Source organism: Amblyraja radiata, chromosome 19 (assembly GCF_010909765.2).
Source record: "Amblyraja radiata isolate CabotCenter1 chromosome 19, sAmbRad1.1.pri, whole genome shotgun sequence".
Lineage (NCBI taxonomy): Eukaryota > Metazoa > Chordata > Chondrichthyes > Rajiformes > Rajidae > Amblyraja > Amblyraja radiata.
The window spans coordinates 23,355,910-23,369,659 of record NC_045974.1 but is presented as its reverse complement, the minus strand read 5'-3'; the positions used below and the strand labels follow the sequence as shown (position 1 = coordinate 23,369,659).

General features: G+C 45.2%; 1 protein-coding gene across 1 annotated transcript in view; it reads right to left on the bottom strand.

The window, feature by feature from the left end:
- dcn (decorin) overlaps positions 1-13,750 on the bottom strand; it is a 38,175-nt gene that overhangs the window by 5,848 nt on the left and 18,577 nt on the right. The window contains exons 3-4 of the mRNA XM_033038028.1: positions 8,890-9,002; positions 1,493-1,706 (exon numbers count right to left, since the gene is read on the bottom strand). Coding sequence (XP_032893919.1) covers positions 1,493-1,706; positions 8,890-9,002 — 327 coding nt within the window. The remainder of the gene's footprint in view (positions 1-1,492; positions 1,707-8,889; positions 9,003-13,750) is intronic.

Below are 13,750 nucleotides of genomic sequence, written 5' to 3'. Positions count from 1 at the left end.
ACTAAACTAAACTTTAACTAAAACTCCCCCCAGCACAACTAGTTTCTAGTACCTGGGGTAGTACAATGAGAGAACATTAACAAAAAAAACTGAAGAATTACACATAAAAATCTACAAATAAACACTATTTGTAAGTGAGTGATAAAATGAATCTTGTGAAGCTGACGGCAACAACGGTGGAGTTGCTGTCTCGCAGCGCCAGTGACCTAGGTTGAATCCTGACAACAGGTACTGTCTGTGTGGAGTTAGTACGTTCTCTCTGTGACCGTGTGGGTTTTCACCGGGATTCCTCACACATTCTAAAGACGTGCAGGTTTGTAGGTTGATTGGCTCCTGTAAATGGTCCCTGGTAACTACTGTAATTGGTCCCGAAAAGGGAAGCATTTCACTGTCCACTTACACATGTGACCATAAAAGTACCATTGAACCATTGTGTCTAGTGTATAACCATATAACAATTACAGCACGGAAACAGGCCATCTCGGCCCTTCTAGTCCGTGCCGAACACTTTCCCCCCCCCCCCCCTAGTTCCATCTACCTGCACTCAGACCATAACCCTCCATTCCTTTCCTGTTCATATACCTATCCAATTTATTTTTAAATGATAAAATCGAACCTGCCTCCACCACTTCCACTGGAAGCTCATTCCACACAGCTACCACTCTCTGAGTAAAGAAGTTCCCCCTAATGTTACCCCTAAACTTCTGTCCCTTAATTCTCAAGTCATGTCCTCTTGTTTGAAGCTTCCCTACTCTCAATGGGAAAAGCTTATCCACATCAACTCTGTCTATCCCTCTCATAATTTTAAAGACCTCTATCAAGTCCCCCCTCAACCTTCTGCGCTCCAAAGAATAAAGACCTAACTTGTTCAATCTTTCTCTGTAACTTAGTTGCTGAAACCCAGGCAACATTCTAGTAAATCTCCTCTGTACTCTCTCTATTTTGTTGACATCCTTCCTATAATTAGGCGACCAAAATTGTACACCATACTTCAGAATTGGCCTCACCAATGCCTTGTACAATTTTAACATTACATCCCAACTTCTATACTGTATGGAAGATCGCTGGCTGGCTTGGACTCGGTCGGCTGAGGGGCCTGTTTCCATGCTGTATCTCTAAACTAAACAAAGCTTCCTATAGATTTTCAGGACCAGTTACATGACTAGTTTCAGCAGGGCCTGACTTCAGGTGCTGTCTGTACGCAGTTTGTACATTCTCCCTGTGACCGTGTGGGTTTTCTCCGGGTGCTCCGGTTTCCTCCCACGTTCCAAAGATATACAGGTTTGTACGTTAATTGGCTTTGGTAAAATTGTAAATTTCCCCCAGTATGTAGGATAGTGTTAGTGTATGGGGTGATCGCTGGTCAGCGCGGACTCGGTGGGCTGAAGAGCCTGTTTCCACGCTGTATCTCTAAACTAAGCTAACGGTTAGTTCCGGGCTAGGACGAGCGTAACAGAGACGCCTGGACGAGCTCAACAGAGATGCGATATACCTAAGGCGTACACCTGCGACAAGTTGTCAAAAGCATGCTTCTTCACTTTGGTGATCTCGTTCTCGTGAATGCGTAGTTCCTGGAGTGAGGGAGGCATGTTTGCTGGGATCTCTTTCAGCAGGTTCTTGGACAGGTAAAGTCTCTGTAACTTCATCAGAGGTGCAAAGGCTTTGGGATGCACCGTGCCGATCTTGTTGTTAACCAGGATCAAGGCCTAGAAAAGAAAAAGAGAGCCTTCAAAATAACTCTCAGCAAACCAACCTACTTTAGTTTAGTTAATTGTCACGTGTACCGAGGTACAGTGTTATGCTTTTGTTGAGTGCTATCCAGTCAGTGGAAAGACAATACATTATTACAATTAAGCCGTCCTCAGTGTACAGATACAGGATAAAGAGAATAATGTTTAGTGAAAGATAAAGTCCAGTAAAGTCCGATTAAAGATAGTATGAGGGTCTCCAATAAGGTCAGTAATAGCTCAGTACCACTCACAAGTTGGTGAGAGGATGGTTCAGATGCCTGACAACAACTGGGAAGAAACTATCCCTGAATCTGGAGCTGTGCATTTTCACATTTCTGTACCTCTTTCTTGAGGGGAGAGGGAAGAGGGGAGAAGAGGGAGTATCCGGGGGTGAGACTGTTCCTTAATTATGCTGGAGGCCTTGCCGAGGCAGCGTGAAGTGTGGATAGAGTTAATGGAAGGTTGTGTGATGGTCTGGGCGGCGTCCACAAGTCTCTGCAATGTCTTGCACTCGCCAGATACAAGAGCCTTGTTTGGCCAGGCAAGTTCTCCAGTAATAGTTTGCCAACTTTAACAGTTAATGCTCCCATTTCAAAACCTGCTGGATACCCAGTTAGAATATATTAATTAAAACCAGAAGTGAGAATGTTCAAAGAATAGTGCCATTTATGTTTATAGTGACCATTTTGGACTTCCCTTGGAAAAAGTAATTCACATTTTCTAATAAAAAATGATTTCCGAATGAATCAACCTTTGAGATGCTCGTACATCCTCTTCAGTATCATCTGGGAGAAATTTAGATCATCGTAAAAATGTAACTGCTGTTCTACAAGAACAAGACCCTAGGATGTTGCCAGGACTCGAGAGCCTGAGCTATAGGGATAGGTTGAGCAGGCTGGGGCTCTATTCCTTGGAGCGCAGGAGGATGAGGAGTGATCTTGTAGAGGTGTCTAAAATCATGAGAGGAATAGATCGGGTAGCAGCACAGAGACTCTTCCCCAAAGTAAGGGAATCGAGAACCAGAGGACATACATTTAAGGTGAAAGAGAGAAAGATTTTATAGGAATCTAAGGGGTAGCGTTTTCACACAAATAGTGTTGGGTTTATGGAACAAGCTGCCAGAGGAGGTAGTTGAGGCAGGGACTATTGCAAAGTTTAAGAAACTATTCGACAGATACATGGATAGACACAAAATGTTGGAGTAACTCAGCAGGACAGGCAGCATCTCTGGAGAGAAAGAATGGGTGACTTTTCGGCTCGAGACCCTTCTCCAGATCGGGTCTGAAGAAGGGTCTCGACCCGATACGTCACCCATTCCTTCTCTCCAGAGGTGCTGCCTGTCCTGCTGAGTTACTCCAGCATTTTGTGTCTATCTTCGGTTTAAACTAAGATTTGCAGTTCCTTCCTACACAGGTACATGGTTAGGACAGTTTTGGAGGGATATGGGCCAAACGCAGGCATGTATGACTAGTGTTGGTCGGTGTGGGCTGAAAGGCCTGTTTACACACTGTATGACTCTATGAGACCACTGAACACAACTGATTATATCTTCCTCCAATGCGGCCTTAAACTATTAACATTTTGTCTTAAATTTTTCTAATGTACTCCCAGCACCAAGGCTTCTCTAATAAACTTCAGATGAGGCTCAGCTCACTGGTTCCCTCTGTGGTATCGTCATAAAGACTAGCGTGTAGGAAGAAACCGCAGATGCTGGTTTACATCTGGAAAAAATGAATTGTGATGTTTCATGTCCATAAGGTCCATAGGTTGTAGAAGCAGAATTAGGCTATTCGGCCCATCGAGACTACTACGCCATTCAATCATGGCTGATCGATCTTTCCTTCTCAGCCCCATTCTCCTGCCTTCCCCCCCCCCCCACCCCCACCATAACCCCTGACAACCGTACTAATTAAGAATTTGTCAATCTTCACCTTAAAACTGCCGAATAGCTTGGCCCCCACAGCCGTCTGTGGCAATGAATTCCACAGATTCACCACCCTCTGACTAAAGAAATTCCTCCTCAACTCCTTTCTAAAGGAACATCCTTTTATTCTGAGGCTTTGGCCTCTGGTCCTAGGCTCTCCCACTAGTGGAAGCATCCTCTCCACATCCACTCTAACCGAGCCTTTCACTCTTCAATGCTTCCATGAGGTACCCCCTCATCCTTCTAAACTCCAATGAGTAAAACACTCTTGACTCTCGAATTCCGTTCAGGTTCTTTGTCAGAAGAAGGGTCTCGACCCGAAATGTCAACTCTTAATTTCTCCTAACGATTCTAGTAACAGCTTTAGTTTAGTTTATTATTGTCATGTGTACTGAGTTACAGCAAAGAGCTTTTTGTTGCGTGCTAGCCAGCCAGCGAAAGGACTGCACATGATTACAACTGAGCCGTTCACAGGGTAGCTGACTAGATAGCAATGCAACAAAAAGCTTTTCACTGTACCTCGGTGTACGTGACAAAAATGAACTAAATTAAACTCACAATTTAAGACCTGAAGACCAAGAGGGATAAAGCAGAAAATTGACCAATAGGTCTATCATTCAGAAACAAGGAACTGCAGATGCTGTACTACACAAAAATATATAAAGTGCTGGAGTAACTCAGCAGGTCAGACAGTGTCCCTGGAGATGGGGTCAGTCTGACGAAGGGGCCAACCCTAAACACAACCTTTCCAATGTTCTCCCGAGTTGCTGCCTGACCGACTGAGTTACTCCAGCACTTTGTTTTTTCTGTGTAAACCAGCATCTGCAGTTCCTTGTTTCTAAGGTATGGACCAGTTAGCCTGCCATTAATCGTAGACAAAACGCTGGGATCTCTTAACAAAGGAAGAAATAACAGAGCTCCTGGAAAATAACCATGGGATTCAGCAGTCACAAGATTTATGAAAACTAAATTGTGTTCGACAAGTCTCTTAAAATATTTGAAAATCAAAATAAACTGCAAATGTTGGAAATCTAAAATGAAAACAGAAAAAAAATCCAGCAGGTCAGTCAGCATCTGTGGGAAGAGAAACAAAGTCAATGTTTTACGTCAATGCTTCTTCGTCAGAACTGGGAAGGAGACTAATAAAGGGGCAGTTAAGGGGCAGAAAGAGAGATGAGGAGGGAATTACTTTGATAGGGTAAAACTGGGTGGCATGATGGCACAGCGGTAGAGTTGCTGCCTCAGTCTTAGTGTGCGGGATTGCTTGTCGGCATGAACTTGATGGGCCGAAGGGCCTGTTTCCGTACTTCGGCCCACCATGTCCGTGCCAACCAGTATTCACCCCGTATGCTAGCACTATCCTTCACACTAGGGACAATTTATAATTTTACCCAGCCAATTAACCTACAAACCTGTATATCTTTGAAGTGTGGGAGGAAACCGGAGCACCCGGGGAAAACCCAGGCGGTCACGGGGAGAATGTACAAACTCCATCCAGGCAACACCCGTAGTCAGGATCGAACTCGGGTCTCTGGCGCTGTAAGGCAGCAGCTCTACCGCTGTGCCGCTGTGCCACCGTGCTGCCCTTGCGGTTTTAACATTTCAAGGTTGCTAACTCTGCAAAACCATGCTAGTGTTTCCAGGAATTTAAACTTGATCCTGCAGTCTGCAATGTCTGGACGATACACCATCAAAATGGAGCCATGTTAAAAATAAAAGGTTAGAAATTTATCCTGAGACTATTATTCACTTCCAAACATAACGCACTTCTAGAGGAACATATCCACGTCCAAGATTTAGCTCTCAGACACAGAACTCAACATTAATGCAATCCAACATCACAATACACCAGGGGACCAGTTTTTATTTTTTATATTTCCTGTGAATACTTTGGTTTGAGACCAATAAAAGCACTGGAGGTAAGGGAAGGGCCTGTTTTGCCTGAACAGTGGTTGGCGGCAAGAGACCTTGTGATGAAGCCTCTCCCAATGCGTCCAGACCTGGTGACCGCACGCAACACTTACCCCACTTGTGGTTTTGGTACCTTCAACTGAAGGAGACAGACTTTTTGGAAATAACATGTACTTTGGCTTAGATAACTTTTGTCGAGGACAGGCTTTAAAAAAAATAAGTTGAAGCTGTTTCAGCCCATTAGACCAATTGACCATAAGGTTCCTTCATCCTGCTCCTTCAGCAAGTAAAATATTGGCTCATCTTCATTTCAAGTCCACTTTAATTGAATTTTGATAGACAGATACAGCATGGAAATAAGCCCTTCGATCCACCAAGTCCACGCCGACCTCTGATCACCCGTTTGCACTAGTTTCCTTCCCGAGTCTGAGGAAGGGTCTCGACATGAATCGTCACCAATTCCTTTTCAACCAGTGGTGCTGCCTGACCCACTGAGTTACTCCAGCATTTTGCGTCTATCTTCGGTGTAAACCAGCATCTGTAGTTCCTTCCGATGTATTAGTTCTATGTTATGCCACTTTCTCATTCATTCCTTCATATTAGGGACAATTTTACAAAGGGCCAATTAACCTAACACACATGTTTAGTTTAGTTTAGTTAAGTTTAGAGATACAGCGCGGAAACAGGCCCTTCGTCCCACCAAGTCCGCACCGACCAGCGATCCCAGCACATTAACACTATCCTACTACAAGAGACAATTTACACATGCACCAAGCCAATTAACCTACATACCTGTACGCCTTTGGAGTGTGGGAGGAAACCGAAGATCTCGGAGAAAACCCACGAGGTCACGGGGAGAACGTACAAACTCCGTAAAGGCAGCACCCAGGTCTCTGGCGCTGCAAGCGCTGTAAGGCAGCAACTCTACCGCTGCGCTACCGTGGCTGCCCAGTGTCTTTGGGAGTTGGGAGGAAACTCTGGATGAGGCATCGCACAGTCACAAGGAGAACGTGCAAACTCCATGCAGACAGCACCGGAGGTCAGGGTCTAACCCCTTTATCTGGCGCTGTGTGGCAGCAGCTCTACCCGCTGCGCCACGGTGCCACTTTTCCATCTAATCTCCAATATCCCTAAACTGAATAGTGAAAGGCCTGGACAGAGTGGATGTGGAGAGGATGTTTCCACTAGTGGGAGAGTCTAGAGCCTCAGAATAAAAGGACGTACCTTTATAAAGGAGATGAGGAGAAAATTATTTAGTCAGAGGGTGATGAATCTGTGGAATTCATTGCCACAGGTGGCTGTGGAGGATGTCCTTGGGTATTTTTAAGGTGGGGATTGACAGATACTTGATTGGTAAGGGTGTCTAGTGTTATAGGGAGAAGGCAGGAGAACAGGGTTGAGAGGAAAAGATAGATCAGCCATGATGGAATAGTGGAATAGATTTGATGGGTGGAATGGCCTACTTCTGCTCCTATGACTTATCTGTTTTACCTTTAACTCCACAGCTGTCTGGATTACAGAATTCCAAAGATTTACTCTGAAGTTAGACACAAAATGCTGGAGTAACTAAAACGCTTGTCCTCTTACTTCCTCAAAGGCCACAGATCTCAGAACCATCCTGAGGAAGTGGACGGTCTGGTTCAACCCTACAGACCCCTCGAAGAACTCAGTTTCATTGGTAGAGGCAGCAACTCATCAAAACCACCCAGTGGCACAGCTGCTGGAGCTGCTGCCTCATAGCGTCAGAGAGACAGGTTCAATCCTGGCCTCGGGTGCTGTCTGTGTGGTTTACACGTTCTTCCGATGCTCCGGGGTTTCCTCCTACTTTCAACAAACTCGTGCAGGTTTGTAGGTTTATTGGCCCTCTGTAAAATTGCACCTAGTGCATAGGGAGTGGATGAGAACATGCAATAACATCATACTTGTGTGTACGGGTAATTGATGGTTGACGTGGACTCAGTTTAGTTTAGGTTATTATTGTCACGTGGACAGCAGAAAGCTTTTTGCTGCGTGCTATCCAGTCAGCAAAAAGACCATACAAGATTACATTCAAGCCATCCACAGTGTAGACACAGGAGAAAGGGAATAACATTTAATACAAGATAAAGTCCAATCAAAGATTGTTCAATGATCTCCAATGAGGTAGACGGGAGGTCATGACCTCCCTGTAGTTGGTGAGGGGACGGTTCAGATTCCTGATCCTAAGGGCCCGTTTCCATGCCATATCTTTCAACTAATCAATCAAATGCTCCCTGATAAAGTTTTTGATCACACACTTGAAAGTGCTGCTGCCTACAAGTTAATGACCAAGACCAATGGGGCTAGAGCTTATGAATATTTAATTAGTAAGCACATGATGGGCCAAATGTCCAGCCTCCTGATCTGTGCCAATAAACCTCTCACACCCTACATTCTTCTAAACCCAAAGGGACGCAAATTCCAAACTGCACATTTAGTTAAAGATTTTGGTAAAAACATTCCAAGAAGTTTTTTGGTGAACCGGAGAAAGTGAGCACTTCCAGATCCCGGCATTTTATTCCCAGATTCATTTGAAGCCAAGTTAAGATTCTTCTGCTGTCACTGCAACTTTACAAATTGTTATTCCATGTGAATGTTAGCCCAGGCCTCAGGCAACTGAGCCAACCTGTCACCAACTAGAGAGCAGTCCTGACCTGCCAGCTACCTCATTGGAGACCCTCGGGCTATCTTTAATCGCACTTTACTGGACTTTATCTTGCACTAAACATGACAGGAGAAGCTGCAGATGCTGGTTTATACTGACGATAGACACAAAATTCTGGAGTAACTCAGCGGGTCAGGCGGCACCTCTGGAGAAAAGGAATTGGTGATGTTTCGGGCCCAGACCCTTCTATAGACTGGAGTCTGAAGAAGGGTCTCGACCTGAAACATCCCATATTCCTTTTCTCCAGAGGGGTTGCCTGACCCACTGAGTTACTCCAGCAATTTGTTTCTATCTTTCATCTCCCTCATTGGAAACCTTTGAACTATTTAAATCAGACTTTACTGGACTTTATCTTGTACTAAACCTTATTCCCTTTATCATGTATCTGTACACTGTGGACAGCTTGGTTTTAATCATGTGTAGTCTGTTCGCTGACTGGATAGCACACAACAAAATAAGCTTTTCACTGTAACTCGGTGCAAGTGACAATAATAAACTAAACTGTCACCAGAAACTGGAGAAGGGCCTCAATGAGGCAAGTTCAAGGTGAAGAGCTGAGGCCTCAATCCTGCCGTTGACATGTGGAGTCAACCGGACCACCTCAGGAATGAAAGCCCGGCCAACGTTACCCACCAACTTACGTGAAGGTTCTTCAGGTTCTTGAAGTCATTTTCCTTTAACTCTGTGATCTTGTTGTTCTGCAGGTCAAGCAACGTGGTGTCTTTGGGAATATTCTCCGGTACATTGTTGAGACCTGGTTCAGGAACAAGGTGAAAAGACAATCTTAAAAAAGGACTGCTTCAAAATACTTGGACATTAGACGAAAGAATGACAGAAGTTACTCCAGTGGGTCACGTCCGAAGATTGGAGGTCCAATCGCCCAAAGACCTGGTGAGCCTCGGCCTGTAGGGGGAACCGTTGAGCCGGCCCCTGCTCGGTCCCCGAAGATCAGAGACGGGGGACTTGAGGAACAAGGCCGGTAAAAGTGGGTTGTTGGGGTTACGGGGAGAAGGCAGGAGAACGGGTTGAGAGGGAAAGATAAATCAGTCATGCCTTCTCCCAATAACGCCTGACACCCTTACTAATCAAGAATCAGTCAATCTCTGCCATAAACACATCCATTGACTTGGCCTCCACAGCCGTCTGTGGCAACGAATTCCACAAATTCACCACCCTCTGACTAAAGAAATTCACCTCATCTTTCTAAAGGTACGTCATTTTACGCTGAGGCAATGGCTATACTGAAACAAATAGCACAGTGGTGCAGCGGTAAAGTTGCTGCCTTACAGTGTCAGAGACCCGGGTTCGATCCTGACTGCGGGTGTTTTCAGGATGGTCGGCGCGGAGTCGATGGGCCGAAGGGCCTGTTTCCGCTCTGTATCTCTAAACTAAACTAAAGGTTTGTAGGTTAATTGATTTCGGTAAAAATTATAAATTGTCCCTAGTATGTAAATTGTCCCTAGTGTGTAGGATAGGGCTCTAATGTACGGGGTGATTACTGGTCAGCACGGACCCGCGGGGCCAAAGTGTATCTCTAAAGTCTAAAGTCTGAAAAGCAAAGGGAAGAATTACTGCCTCGAGAACTGCCAATCTTCTCCACATCACATTTCAGAATACACATTCATGGAATGGTTTGATTTATTTAGGCTGCAGGCAGGCAGGCAGGCAGATGTTCGTAATGGTACGCTATCTGCATGGTGATCTTCTGTCTCACAGAGTTGAGATTGAACGAGAGTTTGATTGGTGACTTCGAAGGGTTCTTTCAATGTGACACTTTTGGGCAAGACATTTATCAGATGCAGAACAAAAAAAACTCCCCATTTCTCCCTCAAAGAAAAAAAAATATGTGTCTTGAAGCATTTTGTTCCATTCCTGACAATGTGTAATTTACTTAATACAATGCAGATGTGACCAACAGCCGCAGGAATTAATGTCAAGTAGGTTAACAGTGAACAAATTAAACGGCCGCCATAAACCATTGACAAAGTGTTTGGAAAACTTTTAGAAAGGTAACAGGCCATTCAGCTCCACACAAGAAGATAGACACAAAGAGCTGGAGTAACTCAGCGGGTCAGGCAGCACCTCTGGAGAAAAGGAATTGATTTGGGTCGAGACCTTTCTTCAGACTGAGAGTCAGGAGAGAGGGAAACTAGAGGTATGAAACGATACAGGACAAATGAATGAAAGATATCAAAGCCAGCAATGATAATCAAGGAAAGGTGAAGCCCACAATGGTCTATTGTTGGCTGTGGAGAAGGTGATAACGAGTGATACAAACAGTGAAACTCAGCAGGACGACAGTGAAACTAGTACGACGGCGAGGGTGAGGGAAGGACAGAGAAAGAGGGAATGCAAGGGTTACTTGAAGTTAGAGAAATCAATATTCATACCGCTAGGTTGGAAGCTGCCCAAGCGAAATTTGAAATGCTGTTCCTCCAATTTGGGCATTTGGCTGGGAAGGGGAGTTAAAGTGTTTGGTTACTGGGAGATCGCGTAGGCCAAGGTGGACTGAGAGCGCCACCTCTAATCGAGTCAGGGGACGCACAGTGGTGCAGCGGGTAGAGCCACTGTCTCACGGGGCGCCGGAGACCCGGGTTCAATCCTGACTACGGGTGCTGTCTATATGGAAATTGTACGTTCTCCCTGTGACCGCGTGGGTTTTCTCCGGTTTCCTCCCACATCCCAAAGACGTGCGGGTTTGTAGGGAGTGGATGTGAAAATTGCATAATTCGCCATAATTTTGACATAAGTAAAGTATTTATCCCACTATTATTTATCCTGAAGAACCTGTATAAACAGATACAATTACACGAACCTAATGACTTTTAAATGACATTTGGGCAGATACTGTATATGAATAGGAAGGGTTTAGAGGGATATGGGCCACAGGGGGAAGGAGGTGGGACAAACCCAATACGCTAACTTGTTCGGCATGGACTAGATGGTCGGAAGGGCCGGTTCCCGTGCTGTACAGCTTTAGGCTTTAGAGACTTTAGACTTCAGAGACAAAGTGGGGAAACAGGCCCTTCAGCCCACTGAGTCTGCTCTGCCCAGTGGTCAGCCGATACCCTGGCACCATCCTGCACAATAAGGGCAAATTTACTGAAGCTGATTAACCTCCAAACCTGCACATATTTACAATGTGGGGAAAAAACCGGAGCACCCCCGGAGAAAACCCACGTGGTCACAGGGAGAATGTACAAACTCCATACAGACCGCACCGATAGTCAGGATCGAAGCTGGGTCCAAGATTCTATCATATCCTGAAGAAACCTATGATCTGGAGTTAGTATTCAGTGAGCCACATCAATAGAAATCCTGAATTTCCCAGACTTGGCGCGGGTCTGACTTGAGTTGAGGTGGGCCGCCAGCTTCCCTTAGTCTGTAGCCTGGAGCTGTAAGTCTGGGCTTGCCAATTAAAACTGGCTGCTTCATTGGAGGGAGTCTGGCATCACAAGGATTGTGGGCAACTCCACTGGGAATCTTCACATGAACTGAATAAATGCAGTACTTACCTGGAGTGAGAGTCATACAGTGTGGAAACAATTCTTCTGCCTAACTTACCCACATCGACCAACCCCATCTACACTAGTTCCACCTACCTGTGTTTGGCCCATATACCTCTAAATCTGTCCTATCCATGTGCCTGGCTAAATGGTTCTTAAAGATCGTGATAATCCCTGCCTCAACTACGTAACATATCTGGCAGCTCGTTCCATACACTCACCACTCTTTGTGTGAAAAAGTTGCCCCTCAGGTTCTTATTAAATCTTTCCCCCTCATCTTAAACCTCGATTCTCGATTCCCCTACTCAAGGCAAGAGACTCTGTACGTTTACCTGATCTATTCCTCTCATGATTTTGTATACCTCTACAAGATCACCTCTCATCCTCCTGCGCTCCAAGGAATAGAGTCCTAGCCTACCCAACCTCTCCCTGTAGCTTGAGTCCTGAATTCCTCCCACTACTGCTACTTGCCATTTACTAACTTAATTAATTTAATTCATATCAGATCCTGTGTAGAACGATAAGCAATAATACAGTCCCTTTAGACTTTATACAGAGACACAACGCAGTGGTAGAGTTGCTGCCTCACAGCGCCAGAGACTCGGGTTCAATCCTGACTAGGCGTGCTGTCCGTACAGAGTTTGTACATTCCCATTGTGACCACGTGGGTTTCCTCCAGGTGCTCAAGGTTCCTCCCACACTGCAGGGACGTACAGGTTTGTAGGTTAAATGGCTTCTGCGAAGTGTGAATTGCCCCTAGTGTGTAAGATTGTGCAAGTGTACGGGGTGATGGCAGGTCTGTGCGGGCTCGGTGGGCCGAAGGGCCTGTTTCCGCACTGTACCTCAAAAGTCTAAAGAGTGATTGTTGGTCGGCACGATCTCGGTGGGCCGACGGGCCTGTTTCTGCCTAAACCAAAGCCTAAAAGAAGTGCTGGAATGTTTAAGGCACAAGTCATTGTAGGTGAATGATGGATGACTAAGTAGATGTGGGCACTTGTCAGGATGCAGGCAGCTGAAGTATGGATGAGTTCAGTAATTGAAAAGCCAGTACAGCTTTGGTCTTGTTGAGCCTAGAACTGACAAAGACTAAACAAACCATGTTGCAGCGAATGCAAACCACTCATTGCGCACTGCACTGACACACAACACACCACATCACAGGGCCATGGAAAAAGACTTTGAAAACTACTTGTCAGTCACTTTCGACTGGCAGGTTTTCTTGGGTGTAGACGGTTAGAGCTTACAGTCACAGGCAGATGTGTCCAACCCCTGGACAGATGGCTCACACCACAAGTGAAGTCGAAATGATAGCTGGAGGAGTTTTTGGGGAAATAGTTCTTTTTTTTTTTAAATGAAGGAAGAGCTCTTTAAAATCATGCTTCACTGTTTTTTTTGTCGTCTTCACATTAAAAAGATTTCACTAAAATTCTCTCACTTTTAACTCAGTTAAATTCTGGGTCAGAGAGGGAAAGTTCATTCATTCATAGATTCATAAGTTAGTGGAACATAATTCAGGCCGTTCAGCCCATCGGATCTACTCTGCCATTCAATCATGGCTGATCTATCTTTCGCTCTCAACCCCACTCTCCCGCCTTTTCCTCATAACCCTTGACATTCACACTAATCAAGAATCTGCCTTAAAAATATCTATTGAGAGCCCTCACAGCCATCTGTAGCAATGAATTCCACAGATTCACCACCTTCTGACTAAAGAAATTGCTCCTCATCTCCTTTCTAAAGGTATGTCCTTTTATTCCGAGGCTCTGAGCCTCTGGTCTGGACTCTCCCACCATTGGAAACATTTTCTCCACATCCACTTTATCCAGGCATTTCACCATTTGGTAGCAGCAGGCAAAATGTGTAGGAAGGAACTGTAGGTGCAGGTTTATGCCAAAGATAGACACAAAATGCTGGCAGCATCTCAGGAAAAAAGGTATTGTAATGTTTCGGGTGGGAACCCTTCTTCAGACTTTCTGACCCAAACTATCACCTATTC